Genomic DNA, 16,539 nt, shown 5'->3' with positions numbered 1-16,539 from the left:
TTCATTATTGCAAAATAAGCAGACTGTTAAAAATCTATTTAGGTCTCCTGAGAAACTCCCTGCCTGCTGATATTTGTTTTATTCTATTCGTTGTGTTTTTATTGTCTAACTACCCCGGGCCAAACCATCACAAGTGTCTGGCAGGGGGGGGCTGGGGAAGCAGCCAAGTTGAGGCAACACTCCGCCGCCGCCTTCCCAGATTTACATTCAGGAGCCATTTTCGGATTCAGCTTCCCAGAATTCGGTCCAAGCGGGTCTCTCCGTCTCTATCATTATCACTGTCCACTCCACGAGAGAGTGAAGGGGGAGAAGCTGGGGAGGGAGGGGGGCGGAGGGGTTAAGGGGGGGGGGGGAGATGGAAAAGGTGAGACACAGAGAGAGTGACAGACTGGGAGAGAGGAGGGATGGGTGGGGGTGGGGGTGGGGTACAGAGAGCTGTAGCTATCTGCTGAAATATTCATGTTGGTGCCAGCAGCTTTTCCATTCCCTGCTCAGCAGGGTGCTGCTGTTTGATACATCCATCGCGCTCTCTCTCTCTCTCTCCCTCTCTCTCTCTCTCTCTCTCTCTCTCTCTCACACACATTCTCTCTCTATCTTTCTCCCTGTCTTTTTTCTCGCCCCCTCTTCCCTCCCTTCCCCGCACCCTCCCTCTGTCTCTCTTAACTAGTAAGGTTAGTAGATAATAAATGCTCGTTGAGGCATCGCGCCTCTCTCTCTCTCTCTCTCTCTCTCTCCCAGCCTGGACAAACAGCCCAGCCCGCTGGACATAAACACGCTGCAGTAAAAACCAATTCTGCCATTAACACACTTTTCTTCATTGCACATTGCGCCTCTTGCTTTGCACAACCCTGCTGCTGAGGGCAGGTGTTAAAATAACATCATGAATCCTCACTTCGTTCATGCTCTATTACACGTGCAACAAATCATTGTGCAGAATGATGCCCCTCAACATGTGATATAACACTGTCAACTCACTTCTAAACAGAATCTTACCCAAGTTACTCACAAGTTGTTTGATTTCGTTTCAGGTCACATTGTCGAAGTCAATGAAATGACTTACTGTACGATAACAAACTTTTTTTGGACACTATCACCAAAACCAGAACAAACGCGTGTGAATGAAAACATCACCCTGTTAAACTCTGAGTAGAAACGATCAAGAACCAGCTGAACTCCAGCCTCAAACAACTTTAGCATCACATCTCTGTTTGTGATTGAATAATTACTGTCAAAGCCTGAACTTCAGCAGCACATTCATAAACACTCTGTGGGCTTCATTATGCTGCTGGATATAAAGCTGATGTTGGAGGAGACTGAAATGTCTGTTAAGCAAACACTGAATGGATCCTAGAAGAAGCTGGCAGATGTTGGTGCCCAATGGCAAATAAACATAACTACAATCATTTAAGGCGGACTCAAAGGTCACACCCGAAAGCTGAAGTGTCACGTGATCCGAACAGCGATCCAGAAGCGAGTCCCCGCCGAGGAAACGGTCCAAGGGCAACACCAGTGAAGAAGAAAAACCAGCGGTTGCAGTCCCAGAGGGCGAGGCAGCGCGCGACCGCATCATTTTATTTAGAACTGATGTCAGGGCTGCTGCTGCTGGAACAGGGAGGGGCCGCGCGTGGAGCTGCTGTGCGCGGGGAGCGTGCACATTGTGCGAGTTACGTGGTCACATTTGAGCGGCACATGTGTTGGGGGAGGTGGCAGATGTTGTAGAGGCAGGGATTAGTCGTGTGCGAGCGTTTAAGTATGTGCATTAAAAATATCTTCACCACAGCAGGAAGCCGCACTGGCCAATTACGGCGCAGCATCTGGGCTAGGACGCGTTTATTAGCGTGTGTGTGTGTGTGTGTGTAGGTTCAGGTGGAGTTCAGGTTGCTTACATCCTAGCGTGTACGTGGCGTCTGCGCGTGTCACGATGATGATGAGGCTTCGTGTCACAGCGGCAAAATCTACACGCGCGCCACGAAGAGGCAGCCGGAACAGAGGAGAGAGAATTAGAGGGATAGAAGAGTAAATAGTGGAGCCACGAAGACAATAGTGAGATTGGAAAAGACATTTATAGGAACAGAGGGTAGAGGAGAAACACTAAATAAAAGCTCTGTCATTTCCTGCGGAGATGTGAAGCCTCGCTCCACACTCCGCTCGCTCTGGAAAGTAGGTACTCGCTGAAAGTACAACCCCAGCAACAAAAGGTACAACTCGGCACTTTTTTAGGCTATTGCATAATTCCCCCTGGAGTCGGAGCAAAACTAATTCTATTTATTTTACTTCCGCGCTCCTCGGCCCAATCACTCCGAGCTCCGTGATTGCTCTGCTGTGTGGCTGACTGGAGCGTTGCGGGCGACAAGCGGCCATGTGTTTACTGAGGCTCCCATTCAAATGAGGCACCGGCGACGGAGGTGACGCTGATCTGAGGAAAGCAGCTTTTTCACTCAGCCGCCTTTTGTTCCTCATCATAACTATTGGAAATAAATTGAAGCCAATAGTGCGAGCGTGCATGCCTGCACTGCAGTGAAATAACCACTAATCACCTGCGTGACAATACAATTCGTAGGTATTTTAGGAAATTAGAGGATACCAACATTTAATTGACAGCTGCATGGGAGAGTGTAACTACAGGCTACAGGAAACCCAAGGTCACTGATGAGCAGAAAAGCCTGCTCTGTTCCCGCTAATTACGACGAGGGCCAGTGTACACACTCAAACGGTCCCACACACTAATACCTGCGTGTTCATTCATGATGAGAGGATTCCCAGGCAATAGAAGGGTCCCTATCAATTCACAGGCTCATCCTCCTGATCTGTGATGCACACGCGTCGTCAGCTGCTAATGAAATGAATGACGTATGGCGGACAAATGTTTGAAACTGCTTCAGTCCTGCAGCCGTAACACAGTGGAGACCAAGAACAGCACAAGTGCTGAAGAGACAGTGGGAGGAACCTGAGGACGAGGAGGAGGAAATGGCTGGAGACTGAGCTTCAATAACTTTGGAGCAGCTCCAATGGACTGTGTTTCCACTGGCGTCCCATGTGTACGGCCGAAGGAAAAGTCTAATAGGCTCCCATTATTCACGGGTTTCTGTACGGAGACCCTTCTGAGGACGCCGTCGCTAAAACGCACCAGTTAAAACGTGGGTTTTCTATTCGGAAGCATTCACAAGGTGTTCGCGTTCCGTCAAACAAGACATAATTAGGCTTTAGTAAATGACACTGAGATTGTGTTTCTGATTTTAATTAATACCACAAAAGGGAAATGACCCCGCTCCTGCTCTGATAATTAGCTGTTAGACAACTCATATAGAAAATCTATTGGCCACAAAGAAAAGTCTGAATGTGCTTCCAATCCAATACATGGAAATACCCTGGTTGGCCATTTGGTTTTTATTGTATTGGCTAGATGTGTAAATGGAAAGAGCAAGAGAGAGAGAGAGAGAGAGAGACACGGGGCGAGAGAGGGAGAGCAATGCAGAATATAGATCGCTGCCGTAGACGTATTGCTGCACTGAGCAGAATGTGCTCAGCAGGGCAGAAATAGTCTATCAGGTAGCAGAACATAAAACATGTAAAACATCTAGTTAGATAATGCATGGCCCAGGACGCGGGGAGCAGCCCGGCGCCACAAAGCATCTCCATGTGAGGGATATTGGCCTGTTTGTCTGCTTTGATTGTGCTGAGGCAGAGCTGCTGGGACCCAGCGCAGCGTTAGTCATTTACTCAATCTGATTTTTGATTTCACTCAAGACCCTCGCTGGCTTCGTCTCCGCATGAGTTATTCACCGGACCGGATTTATAGCCGCTTCCCGCAGTCACGCTTGGTGCCAGAGCCAATGTGCCAGAGTCCTTCTTCATCATTACTTTGATAATAAATAAAGGCTGTATTTATTGATCATGTATACTTTTCTTAACCTTGCCGGCCTCCACCTCGTACAGTATCTTTTGTCCTTGTGCTCTGCTGTTCGCAGGTCTGTTTTCCATCAACGTGGAACTTCTGCCCCCCAGTGGTGAAAACCGCTCACTGCCTCCACTCAGATGCTCCTCAGACCAGACTAACACTTTGAATTTGTCTTCTCCACCTATGGAGGTTTCTTGCGTATAACTGACTTTAATGTTTGACCTTGACTTTGTGAATTTCTGTGCACTACTGCACCGTGTGTGCTGACAAATGAGCCGACTGTAGCACGCGTCATGAAAATACAGCTGAGCTGGAGCTTTCTCTACGAAACTACCAAACTCCTGCTGCTCCACAGGTCAAGCACTGGTCTTAATGCTGCCACTTAGATTGAACCAGTGAATCACTTTTTCATAATCTGTGAGAACGTATAAAAGCTGTGTTCAACAGAGAGACTAAACATTTTCTAAATCCCCGCTCTTGTCGTCACAGATGCTTCCTCCTGCACCACATCTGCCTCCTCGTTACAAAAACAACACATTCTTCCTCCCTCACGCTTTCGCGCGTGCTGTCATCGTTACCCTGTGATGTCATGCTTTTTATCAGAGCTGCGCTCGTTATCTAGCATCTGCTCTGAATTCAGTGGTTTTCAGGACAGCGCATGAGCTGCATCAGTTGAATGGACAAGTCCTAAACCCCCAGTGGACAAAATTGTCGTTAACGTGCAATTTGCATTTGTCATTTCAGTGAAGGGTTTCCTGGTCGGGTTCCGGCACAGGAAAACAACTTCCTCTGCTCCGGTAGCAGCCTCTCTGGACGTGCCCAGCGCCTGCATGTCTGCTCCAGTGCACCATGGAGAGAACCGTGGTGGTGTCGGCCCGCAGGAGTCCCCCAGAGTACAGCGTCTCCACCTCCACCTTGGCCTTCGACCAGCACTTCACCACGACTGCCAAAGGAATACTGCTCCTGGCTGAGATAGTAAGTGTCAGTACCCGTGTGAAGCTTTAGCGTTTAGGATTCAACCGCAGCATCATTAGAAGGTCAGGATTTGACCATCTCTTTCAAACTGAACAGAAAGTTACTGTTTTAAATTACTGGAATTGTATTCATCATTCAATTGTCATTCATTTAATTGTCACATGTTAAGAGAACTTTATTTACAGACAGTTTATGTTCCTTTAGCACAGTTTTAATAGTATCTTTCTAAAATTTGGGAAATTTATGACAGCAATAATTCAAGATGGACAAACGTCACATTCTTGAACTGTGTTGAACAAAAGTCAAAACTCAAGATTGTGCCTTTCAATAGAAATGGGAAGTTCACAGAAAACACACCAAACAGGTCAACGCTGCCTCCTCTCGCTGCCTCATTGTCTGTCTTCCGTTTCCTATCAGCTGAAGGAAAGAGACAGGGCAGCCTCCCTCTAAATACAGCCTGGCTGGCTGCCACGCTGGCCTGCACGCTGCAGCTGACGTAACCTGATTGCAATTGACTCAGTGGCTTTATTTTAGAAACCATACAGGCAAAACTTGTTAATATGACTCTAAGCTGCAATTTTCAGCTTTATTTCACATTATTTTAACAGATGCCTAATACATTTTTTAACGAATATGCTGAAGTAAATTGAACATATTTAATAAGCATGAATCAAGGTCATGTTACGCATCGAAAACCGTTTTCTTCCTGTTCCATGAAGCAGCAGGAAGGGTGGGGAAGATATTTGGCTGCTTATCACCACCACTGTGATTCGGTGGAGACGATGTTGGACCTATTCATTTGGAACATTCAAGCAGCTACATAGTAGAAACAAATGAAAACAAAAGAAGCACAGATTGTTTTGTTGAATTGATTTGAATGTTCATTTAGCTTTGATCGCCTTACATTTCATGCAGCGTAACTTAATTATGAGCTCACATTAACCTCTCCTCTCCTCTCCTTCCAGGTGTGTGGTATGTTAGTCTGGATTCTGATCGGGGGAACAGACTACTTTCACCTGTCTGCTCTCTGCTGGGTCATGTTTGTTGCCGTCTTCTGCTGGGTTCTGACCATATGTCTGTTTGTAATTTACCTCACTGGAGCCCAGCACAGGATCCCACAAGTTCCCTGGACCAAACTGGTAACACAGATGCACACAAGATGCACCCATACATAGGATTGAGAAAAAGAAATATTTGAGAGCAATTTCTAAGAATGTTTGGTTTGATTATTGTCATTTTAATCGTCTATTCACTGCTTGTCTTCATTTCCTCATCTTCTCTAGTCACTGTGTGTGAACTGCAGTGCCACAGTTCTCTACCTGCTAACAGCAATAACAGACGCGCTCTCCGTCAACCAGGCCACCAGGGGGCGACATAACTACAACTGCTGGGCAGCGTCTGCAGTAAGAGCTCTCAACAATAAATTTAAACTTAATTATCAGAAGATTTATGAAATTGAATATTTAAATAAAGATTCATTTTCAAAATTCACCACAGTAATTGTGTAATAAGAACAGAGTAGTTGCAAAGATAGTTTTGTACAATTGATTTTGGGTGTGTGATAACCACACATCAGATGGCGTCAGACCATCCACATGCACAGCATGTATTGTGCTATGTTGACACATGAGGGAACAGGATCGAGGGAGCAGATAATCTGTGACCCAACTCATGGCTTTAAGATATCAACTCTGACCTTTATCCCCCCTTGACTGCTTTCATCTCCCTCAAAATTTGTTTTCTTCCATTCTCTCCTCCATCTCTCCCTCGTCCCAGTTCTTTGCATTTCTGACCACTTTGTGCTATGCAGGAAGCAGCTACTTCAGCTACCTTGCCTGGAAAACCCCAGAAGAGGAACAGTAGGCTCGTTCTATCTGGCTTCATGGCACCATTGGTCAAACCTGCTGTCTCACACATGGATATTTAGGACTTCAGACAAGACAAGGCTTCGGTCAAATGAAAATATTTTTAAAGGATTCATTTTATGATTTTATTGTGATATGACTGTTATCTCCATTCCACGATGACCCAATTATAATACGGTTCTGGATATATATATATTGTATATATCTGTTTAACCCTCAGATGGAATGGGAAATACTGTATGTTTAAGGACAAACTGACATGGAAATGTAAACAACTCTAACATCATCCTCATCTGCATCGATTTCTTCCATCATTGAGTGCAGTCAAATTAATGCTTTTATGGTGGCACAATGATCATTAACACACATCTATCCTTGGGCTTTGCAAATTGAACATTATACAACTTTGAACCACGCTACTCCCATACATGTGTGCATGTTTATTTGCTCCGACTTCAATTGCACAAGTAGAAAAAATAAGTTACAGTAGGATCCAACCACAGGCCATGACTCTGAAAGTGGTCTCAAGATGACTGGATGCCTGCAGGGTGCAGGTGTGCGTGCATCAAGTACCCTCAACAGCTTAGTCAGTGACAAACAGATGAGAAGCAGGCTCCGCACCTAGCCAGTCTGTGCATGACGTTTAATGGTGACAGAGACACACGAACGCAGTGTCATGCAGTTCAAAAAACCAAAGCCTGCTGCAAAGGACATATTGATTATTGATTTCAGTAAATACATAATGTGGATCATAGTTATGATGAAATGTGACTGTTAAATTATGTCCCACCTCATCTCCCCAGCAGATGTCCTGCTTGAGATTCTGAACATCACCTGAGCTCTAGAAAGTCAGGCGCAACAGTTTTCACTTCACTGGAATTGCATTATTATTTTATTAAAAGTCCTAATGTAGAGAATTCTTAAGATGTAATCTTAAATCCGTCCTAATTTGGCACCTATTTGTTTTGTTTGCTATGGATTTAATTTACACGTCCACTAACCCTCCCTGACCCTGGCAGCAGCTCTGGTAACTGGCACAATTACAGGTCACCAGAACCGCTCCACTAATCACATTACCGAACCTGTTTAGAAAGTCTAAATGTGAGCCTCAGTTACAAAAGAGAGAAGTCCTCTTTCTCATAATCGTTGCCTAATTCTGAGCAGCGTTTCATAAGACATTACTGCCATTAAAACCACTCAACACAACATTCAGCAGAATGCTCGTGTAATGAGAGACAAGGCGACTTCCTCAGCTGTTCTGGGCCAGTTACTATGTCTCCAGCGCACAAACTGCGTCAGCTAATCTCTTCGTTGTCCGTCGTATTGGCCGTTTGGCCCCGTGCCACAGCGCCGGTGACAAAGTTGTTCATTTGTCCTCAAAATTAAAGATAAACCGGGCAAGTTCAAGTGCGAACCGAAGGTCGTCTGGCTCAGTGACAGAAACAAAGTGATGACAGGGCTTTAAGAGGGAAAAGAGCTTTCTACGTGCTTTAATAGGCGTCGTGCGCTTGCTCTGCTGTTTGTTTAACTGATCACTGTCAGACTCGTTAAAGTAGTAATTATCATTTATGAAAACTGGTTGCTGTAGGATGGTGTGATCTAGTTTCTTCTAACCACAGTCACTCCAGTTCACTCCACAAAACACCACACAGCTACAGCTGAACAGGCAAAGGGCCGTGACACTGGACTTGACTGGTGCTTTGAAAAGTCCATACTGGTCTAAAGTGCAGCGCTGACTGTGGCTAGGAGTCAGGATGGCTTTGGCCTCTTATCAAAGGCCTTTAATCAGATGCTTCTGCAAATATACAAAGCTACTGAAAATGAGCTACGTGCCACCGAAGTGTGTCAAGTGTGTCATGGACAAAGTCACACAATCAAGTTTCCACAGTCAGCAGTCCTGCATGAAATGACTCTTTCTGGTGGATCCACAGAAAAGATCAAGGTATAGTAGGATTCAAAGACATGATTCATTGGATCGGGTCACATAGTTGTAATATTGTAAACTTTAACAAATAATATTTGTTTTTTCTTACAATGGAAGGATCTTTTTAAACGTTGACCTTGTTGGAAATAACACCCACCTTGTGATTCAACCACTGTCTCCTGCAAAGAATTTGGGCTTCACAGTAAATAGGTCAATGGAAAGCTACTCTCACTGTAACTTCACACATTAACCCTGATGCACAGAGCTCAGTCAAAGCTCCATTGTCATCAGATTTAAATCTGTTGCATTACGTCATTTGTAGTTAAAGGTATCTGGGAAGCCAATGTGAGCGAAGCAGTTTCCCTCAGGAAGGTTACAGCTGGAGGAGAGAGGAGGAGGGAGAGCAATGCGTAGCAGTGATGCCATATATAGTTACTGTATGTGGGTTTACACTCTCCATTAAACGTAGTGTTTCGCTAACGGTTTGATGGCAGCTGTAATTTCCACACGTACCCACTCTCGCTGTATGACACAGGTGTTTCATCCAGTCCAAACCAGTTCTCTGAGCTCCAAGATTTACTTTCGCAGCCTGCTGCAAAATGCAGAACAAACGCTTAACTGCGTTAACCTGCTTTTTTAAATTGCTTCCTAACGAGGATTGAAAGTCCAACTTCAGCTAATTGGACATTGATGTGTGACCCACGAGCGCTGAATTAATGCTGAATGACACCAGGGAAGCACGTGGAAACGCAAGCAGCAGGTTTTAGAACCTGCTTCAGCCGAATGAACAGATATTTAATAAACCAAATCTACAGCACACTGAAACCTTTGAACCTTTGTTTAATTTATACCTGCTTTATTTCAACTGTCACTTTTCATGCTTTCACAACTGGGATCACAACTTGCCTGAAAGCAAGGTCCTGTGTAGAAAACACGTTTGTCATTTTGACTTGAATGCTGAATGTTTCTTAAATAAATAAATAAATAAATAAATAAATAAATAAATAAATAACCATTTCGACACACTCTTAAATCAAACAATATCTGCATTTAATTATGAAAAACTGGCCACATACAGATGGCCACATACTGTATGCTTGCACAGGGCACAGGGTACAGAGTACAGAGCACAAATCTGGCAGATCTAATGTTTGCAGTGCAAATAAGACCAAATATGTCAGTCTGTGTGCATGCGTGTCTGCGTGCACGGCTGTGTGCCGTTCCCAGAAGAGTCCGTGTAGCTCATGCCTTTTTTTCCCCAAGCTTCCTTGTAACTGTTTCTCCGTGCAGAGGGGATTTGTGGGAATTGGAGGAGAGGTAATTCAGAAACAGCTCTGCAGCAGCAGATGCCAAAACCTTATTACAAAGAGTATGAAAAAGGCCCAGTGTGCTGTTTGAATCCATTTTTGAAATGTTTGCACAGACAAACAGATTATTGCGGCTGTGTAGTGTGGAGGCACATGTTGGAAAAACATATAAAAAAAACCCCTCTCTTTAAGCAGACGCTAGTAATGGACGGTCAACAGTTGGATCTTTATTGTTTTGGAATTTTTAGAAAGAAGCAAGAATATTAATAACTGAATTTGATGAATTTATCCTGGTTTCAGCAATTTTATTTGAAAATTCTTATGAAAATGTGTCTATTTTTTATTATTAATGATGTCAGTGACAAACCGTAGGAATGTGTCGATGAACACTGCGGGCGTGTTCGCTGTGGAAATGAACTAGCGCCCTGTCCATCTATTGGTGTGCGTAGTGCGACTGGCGATAAGCGCGTTTGTTGGTGTTAATTACATGTGAACACAGCGACGTAAGAACGAGCAGACGCGGGATATTCCCTTGAAATCGATTATGCAAATGTGATTTGGGCGTTCAAAGTGTGGGCAACGCCGGTGAGGTCACGTAGCCGCTGTCCGACCCGCGGGGAGCAGTCAGTCGATGAGCCGATCAATCAAGCGGCAGTCGCGGAGTCTTGCACACATTTACTATAGATTTCACAAGACTCTGGTTTTTATTGGAAGTTATTAATTACTCGGATTACAAATTCTACGTCGCGGCGAACCCGCTCGCGCGTGCGCCTGCGGTGCGCGGCCCCGTTGCGCTGCGCAGTTACGCAGGAACACGTTAATGCGTTCCCCAGGCAAACCCTGCAGCGCAGCGGCTGACGGGGCTCCTCCGGGAGCAGGGAAACTGACGAGCAGGCAGGATGCGCGTCCAGGAACCAACCTCCCAACAATGGCTTGGGTCGGGACACGTGCGGGGAAGACGCGTGAAAAGCCCGCATCAGTCATCGGCCACGAGCGGCCGAGCACGCACGGCGGTGCTTGCGTATCATAGATGCCTGTGTGTTTACCCACTGCTGCCTCTGCGTTAGACCAGCCATTATCTCAAATTGATTTCCTGTTTGATCCCTTCCCGGCATCAGAAGGAGACGTCAGTAGCCCTCAGGAGGCCCGGAGCCCTGTGGTAGCTTCAGACATGACGCCTGGACGCGACCACACCTGTGTTCAAGCAGTGACAACCCCTGGTGAATAAACTGGACATGATCTGTCTGTCTAAGATCAGATGTTGTACCTCTAGTCATCTGATTTGAAATTAAAGGCACCTTTCTCCCATTTTGTTACAAAAAAACACATGCACTGCTTCAACAGCTCAGCAACATCGGATAATCTGGACTAGAGAACCACTGATGTGTGTTTACTCAGTAATCCCAATACACAGATAAAAGAAACAAACAGCTGCAGTGCAGAGCGATAACAGCCTACACTGGAAATTGATCCAGTCTGAATGGTTAGCATTGGATATTGATCACTTATGAGTAGTCAACCCTGCAATCAGCGTTTACTTTGATTAAATCTTGATAATTAGTGCAAACCTGCTAATCCTGACAGAGTGGACAGTGTTTGGATAAAGGCTTAAAGTGGCAGATTAATTCAGTCCCATAGTATATGTCTTTTTTATAAATAAGAACCAACAGCGAGCTTGTGGCGCTCCTGCATCCAGCAGGGTGTAACAGGAGAACTGGGACCTTCCCAGATGTTGCGTCACTTTCTGGAATTCCACAGTTCCACACAGCCCGGAGGCTAGTCTATATCAGACTGCAAGTGCTCCGTGCACATTCACAAGAAGTATGGAACGCTGGCACCAATCCTGTAGGCCTGAGAAGAGAAAGGAAATACTTATAATAACCAGTAGCTGCATGAAAAAAATATACTGGAGGAATAAAAAGCAGTAAATTCCCCAAAAAGTGGTCAAAGTCACAGAAAGTATCTGAAAATTCACTTACTTATTAAGGAATGCTTTACATTTTTACCACTAACGTGATGGAAATCGAGAAAGAAATAAAGCAGACAACATGCACAGATAAATGCATGTAGCACAGACACGGAGGCCTTTATCTTCCCATCAAAGTGCCTCATTCAGTCACTAAGTCACTACCTTGACACAGTGAACTGCAGTCAAACGCAAGGACACGGACCCGGAGCAGGTCAAGTTAATGTTCCACCAATTTTGGCTTCCTACCACCATTGTGAAATCATTGTGTGAATACGTGCAGACCATGTAAAGCTGTTAAGGGAGAAAGGGGGGTTAATGGTCAAAGGAGCTTATCTCAAGAATTGATCTGCTGGTATAAAATGCAGGCGATGGCAGAGACTCAAGCGAGGACACGCTGCTTCAGCACGGAGCCTGTAGTCCCCCTGGGTGCGCGACGCGTGTGATCCAGACATTCCTCTTCACTCAACCATGGGAGTCGCCTACAGCGTCGGAGAGTAAGTGAAATTATTATTATTTGCATTTAATTCTACAGTAACAGAACTTCGAACGCAGACTCCTAAGTGTACTTTTCATAATGCAGAGGACGAAAACGTTCTGAAGGATCTTTGACTGTGTTGGTTGTGCTTCTCTGCGCATGTGTGCGGACGAAGCGCGTTTGTCATTCAGTGGTGGAAATGAGTGCTTGGTGCAAATTGATACACGGGGGCAAAAAAAGGTGGCTGGTGTCCCACAGGGAGCGAGCGAGGACGAAACACAGGATGTAAATATCCATACAAAGTACTGTAAATTCCAGTCTTGGAACTGCCTGAAAGGTTGCCGGGAAAATGAAAACAGGAGCCAAGACGAACACGTCAAGCTGCAGAATGAATGGTGCGCGAGCCTCTTGTCACGGCCTGTTTGCAAGGATTCCATACAAGATCCAACATTCCACCTCCTAATGTGCGATACACTGGGTCAGGTTGACTACGCTACTCGATCAGCTGCAGCCGGGTGTTTATAACCTCACATCCGCTTTGTGGCTCTGCCTCCACAGGGTTGACCACCTCTACACATTCTTCGTGCAGTGGTCTCCAGAGATGTACAGGAAAGGCAGCCAGGAGGACGGTCAGCCGCACTACCTCATGGGGGAGGAACAGCAGAAGCACTACTTGGTGGTGAAGGAGGGCGGAGTGGCTGTGCTCAACCAGCTCCTGAGCAGCCCAGTGAAGAACAGTGCTGAAAAATGGGGGGTGAGGACTGCACACATTATGAGCTGTGGGGTTGATAGCAGATGTACTGTATGCAACGACAATAATAAAGATGCATTTTCATTTATAGAGGTAAAATAGAAATCACAGCTGAAAGAATACGGAAACAGAAATAAACTAAATGAAATAAAACTGAATGCAGTGTCTTGTAGACATTTGGTGAAACACAGAGCTCACTCTCATTCTTTAATTTCACCAGAAAGCATTAAGACCTCAAGTTACAGTAACTCCTGCCTTCCACTGTTACTCAGCGATAGCGGGAAATCCCAGACTCTCCATGTATGGACATCCTGTTTCTAGCGCTTTCCTGTTTAGTGAGAAACTATTCCACAGCCGCGCGCACCAATAGGAGAGTCCTCCACTCGTGTGTCTAACCAATGGCTATGCACTAAGAGAAAGTGGGGGGGGGCAGAGATTATAAAAGGGAGGGATGATGGCGGGTCTGCTCCACAACCCTTGAAGAGGTTCACAGAGACAGACCATGCTGCCTGACAATATAAAAGTGCTGTACATTGCTAGGGATTGTGTGGAGCCATATGTGGAGGTACAGTAAAACCATGACTCTGAATTATTGCAATTTTATGATCAACAACACAGAACTCGTGTGTGCACTTTCTGTAGAACGCTCATTCAACCACAGCAGGCTGTTTGTACAGTTGCAGGGATGCGTGCGTGTGTGTGTGTTTTTTATGACTCATCTGTTGCCTCTTCCAGATCATCACGGTGAAGAACTGCAAGCGGCGCCTGAGCCTGTCCAGCTCCGAGGACTCTGAGGCCGAGGAGCCCGAGTACCAGGAGGAAGACGCGGCCCTGGTGCTGAGCGGCGACAGCCAGCTGCTGGACGAGCTCCACCTGCAGCGAGTAGGTTTGCCATTCCGCCGACTGCACATCACAAGGTTTTCGATCACACGCATTGATCGCCATCTCCTTGCGTGACAGCTGGCGACCCAGCTGCCGCAGAGGACTCAGGGCTACTCGTGGCAGCTGGTGTACAGCACGGCCATCCACGGGAGCAGCCTGAGGACGCTGTACAGGAAGATGGCAGATCTGGACAGTCCGGTGCTGCTCATCATCAAAGACATGCACAAAAAGGTAGGTGTGTGTTTGCGGGCTGCAAAAGACTCTGCAGTACAGAAAAATTATTAACATGATATCTGTCCATGCCTTTTTAATAAACCGTTTCCTTTTTTGTTTTCAGGTGTTTGGCGCATTTTCTTCTGATTCATTCAGAGTCAGTAACTACTGCTACGGTACGGGAGAAACCTTCCTGTTCAGCTTCAACCCTGACTTCCAGGTAAGAGGGGAAATGACGTTTCCTTTCTCAGTCTGTGTGACAAAATCCAACAATACAAATTCTCTTGAATGTTTGTTGGCATTGTCACTTATATCTTGCGTTTGGCATTCTTTCAGGTGTACAGGTGGAGTGGCGAGAACTCATACTTTGTGAGTGGCGACCTGAAATCTCTGCAGATCGGCGGAGGAGGGTACGTGTGTGACTTTTGATGTCGCCATAGTAAAAAAGCAGCAGTTACAGGACACCTGTCGCTGTCATAAAGCAATAACAATAACCATAAAGGATGGCGGTAAAACGCTATAACTACTTGTAATACATTAGCGCTGATAGCTCGTATGAGACGCTAAAGTGCTGCTTTCCTGTCTCTGTAGAGGCGGCTTCGCCCTGTGGCTGGATGCTGACTTGTACCATGGCGCGAGCTTCTCCTGCCCCACCTTCCACAATGCACCTCTGTCCACCGAGGAAGACTTCATCGTGCAAGACCTCGAAGTGTGGACTGTGCAGAATTGAAGAGAGACGTGTGAAAGATGGGATAAAATCGCTGGACGTCCCACAGTCCTGCCGGCATCAGCGGACCATCAGGAGTCCAATGAGACCGTGTGGTCACGGCCGTGCAAATCCTGATGGAGCAGCTCCCACTGTATCCTCCGTGCCCCTGGCTAAGATGAGCCCACGCACAGCACAGTGCCTGGCTCAGTGGTTCTCAGGCTGGACATTGTCCTCCCACTGGTTTTCCTGTGGTCGCTAACAAACAGGGTCTAGATGCAATCCTGTGATCCAGGTTACTCTAAACTACTACTGGCTGCGTAAAAGTAGTTCAGCAATAAAAGCCAGTAATTTACTGGCCTCTAAAGCTTTAAGCTCTTCATGACATCAGGACTGCGTGTTATAAAGATATAAACTATATTTATTTTTTTATGCTGTCTAACAGCTACTGAAAATTTTAAATGTATTTTTACTGATTGATTGCTTTCGTGTATTTATTTTTATTTACACAAAGATCAGAAGCTTTACATTTTAAAGTTTAAATTATTTGAAAAACACTGAAGCACAAGCGGTCCAGAATGGACTACAGTACATAGAATCGAATGTGTGAATTTTTCCCCTAGTCTAGGTCTGCTGTGAAAAGACCCGAGTGTTGCACTAACACTCCATACATTGCCACGATGGCAATGTATGGAGGCAATGAATCTCAGCCATTAACTTTCATTTCTGCTTTTTGAAAGTACTTTTGCATCTGCTCCAGGGAACAACAGGAAACCTGCTGTTCTATACTGTTGGGTTTTTTTTTTTTTTTGGTTTTTTTTATGTGTGCTGGCAGTGCTGGCGCTGCCTTTCTCTGTGGAAACACATTTAAATTTTGTCTCTGTTTCCTTTTTTACAAATAAAGCCTAAAACAACACAACTTTGTGTGTGTGTGTGTGTGTGTGTGTGTTTACATATAATGTAAAAACTGCATATTGATGGTTATTATTATCATACTGTAATCACAATATTCACATGAGAACTACTACAAGGCATAGGGCAGGATGTACTTCCTGAGGAGGCTCGGGTCCTTTAACGTCTGCAGTTCCATGTTGAGGAAGTTCCATGAGTCTGTGGTGGCCAGTTAGTGTTTTACGCTGTGGTGTGCTGCCACACACACACACACACACACACACACACACACACACACACACACACACACACACACACACACACACACACACACACACACACACACACACAGCCTACTGTGATGATATATTTTTTTATTTGAAAAACTTATTTCTTTCTTTCATTTTGCATTGCATGATTTAATATTTAAATTGATATCCACATCTTCTTAGTTACAGCAAAAACACCAAAGCAACGATGGAACTTTTAAGTCTGGGGGTTGATCTGTAAGACAACAGAAACCCACAATAATCTTCAGTGACACATATATGTGGGTTCTTTTGCAGGTACTATACAGGAAGGAATCTTTCTTCCCACAGACACTCAGAGAAGATTTGCTGTGGTTGATAAAAAGCACCTTGAAATAGAAAGTTGAATGACGTTTATACAACAAAGAAATAGAC

At 45.3% G+C, this 16,539-nt stretch overlaps 2 protein-coding genes across 3 annotated transcripts; both read left to right on the top strand.

Moving 5' to 3' along the window:
• The first annotated feature begins 3,516 nt into the window (after nt 1–3,516).
• cmtm8b (CKLF-like MARVEL transmembrane domain containing 8b) lies at nt 3,517–9,674 on the top strand. Its single transcript, XM_029129397.3, has 4 exons — nt 3,517–4,873; nt 5,839–6,012; nt 6,157–6,276; nt 6,650–9,674. Exons 1-4 carry the CDS (start codon nt 4,748–4,750, stop codon nt 6,734–6,736), a joined length of 507 nt encoding a protein of 168 aa, XP_028985230.1. The 5' UTR covers nt 3,517–4,747; the 3' UTR covers nt 6,737–9,674.
• Nucleotides 9,675–12,273: 2,599 nt separating this feature from the next.
• LOC114843650 (nuclear receptor coactivator 7) lies at nt 12,274–15,902 on the top strand. 2 transcript variants are annotated; one of them, XM_029130440.3, is made up of 7 exons: nt 12,274–12,432; nt 12,972–13,167; nt 13,900–14,046; nt 14,125–14,277; nt 14,384–14,479; nt 14,596–14,669; nt 14,851–15,902. In XM_029130440.3, exons 1-7 carry the CDS (start codon nt 12,407–12,409, stop codon nt 14,987–14,989), a joined length of 831 nt encoding a protein of 276 aa, XP_028986273.1. In that variant the 5' UTR covers nt 12,274–12,406; the 3' UTR covers nt 14,990–15,902. The 2 variants fall into 2 exon arrangements, with proteins under 2 accessions (XP_028986273.1, XP_028986274.1); XM_029130441.3 differs by lacking the exons at nt 12,274–12,432; nt 12,972–13,167 and adding an exon at nt 13,622–13,729 and having other exon boundaries at nt 14,851–15,901.
• The last annotated feature ends 637 nt before the right edge of the window (nt 15,903–16,539 follow it).

This window comes from Betta splendens, chromosome 16 (genome assembly GCF_900634795.4).
Source record: "Betta splendens chromosome 16, fBetSpl5.4, whole genome shotgun sequence".
Lineage (NCBI taxonomy): Eukaryota > Metazoa > Chordata > Actinopteri > Anabantiformes > Osphronemidae > Betta > Betta splendens.
The sequence above is the reverse complement of the archived record's forward strand: the minus strand, read 5'-3'. Positions and strand labels throughout refer to the sequence as shown.

What these genes read in the sequence shown, in the direction of transcription:
- LOC114843650 (XM_029130440.3), top strand. Translation starts at nt 12,407, where the DNA reads ATGGGAGTCGCCTACAGCGTCGGAGA. An exon ending in ACAGTGCTGAAAAATGGGGG is followed by an intron (nt 13,168 to 13,899) that starts GTGAGGACTGCA and finishes TGCCTCTTCCAG; the next exon opens with ATCATCACGGTGAAGAACTG. An exon ending in TCAAAGACATGCACAAAAAG is followed by an intron (nt 14,278 to 14,383) that starts GTAGGTGTGTGT and finishes TTTTGTTTTCAG; the next exon opens with GTGTTTGGCGCATTTTCTTC.
- cmtm8b (XM_029129397.3), top strand. Translation starts at nt 4,748, where the DNA reads ATGGAGAGAACCGTGGTGGTGTCGGCCCGCAGGAGTCCCCCAGAGTAC. An exon ending in TACTGCTCCTGGCTGAGATA is followed by an intron (nt 4,874 to 5,838) that starts GTAAGTGTCAGT and finishes CTCTCCTTCCAG; the next exon opens with GTGTGTGGTATGTTAGTCTG. An exon ending in ACTGCTGGGCAGCGTCTGCA is followed by an intron (nt 6,277 to 6,649) that starts GTAAGAGCTCTC and finishes CCCTCGTCCCAG; the next exon opens with TTCTTTGCATTTCTGACCAC.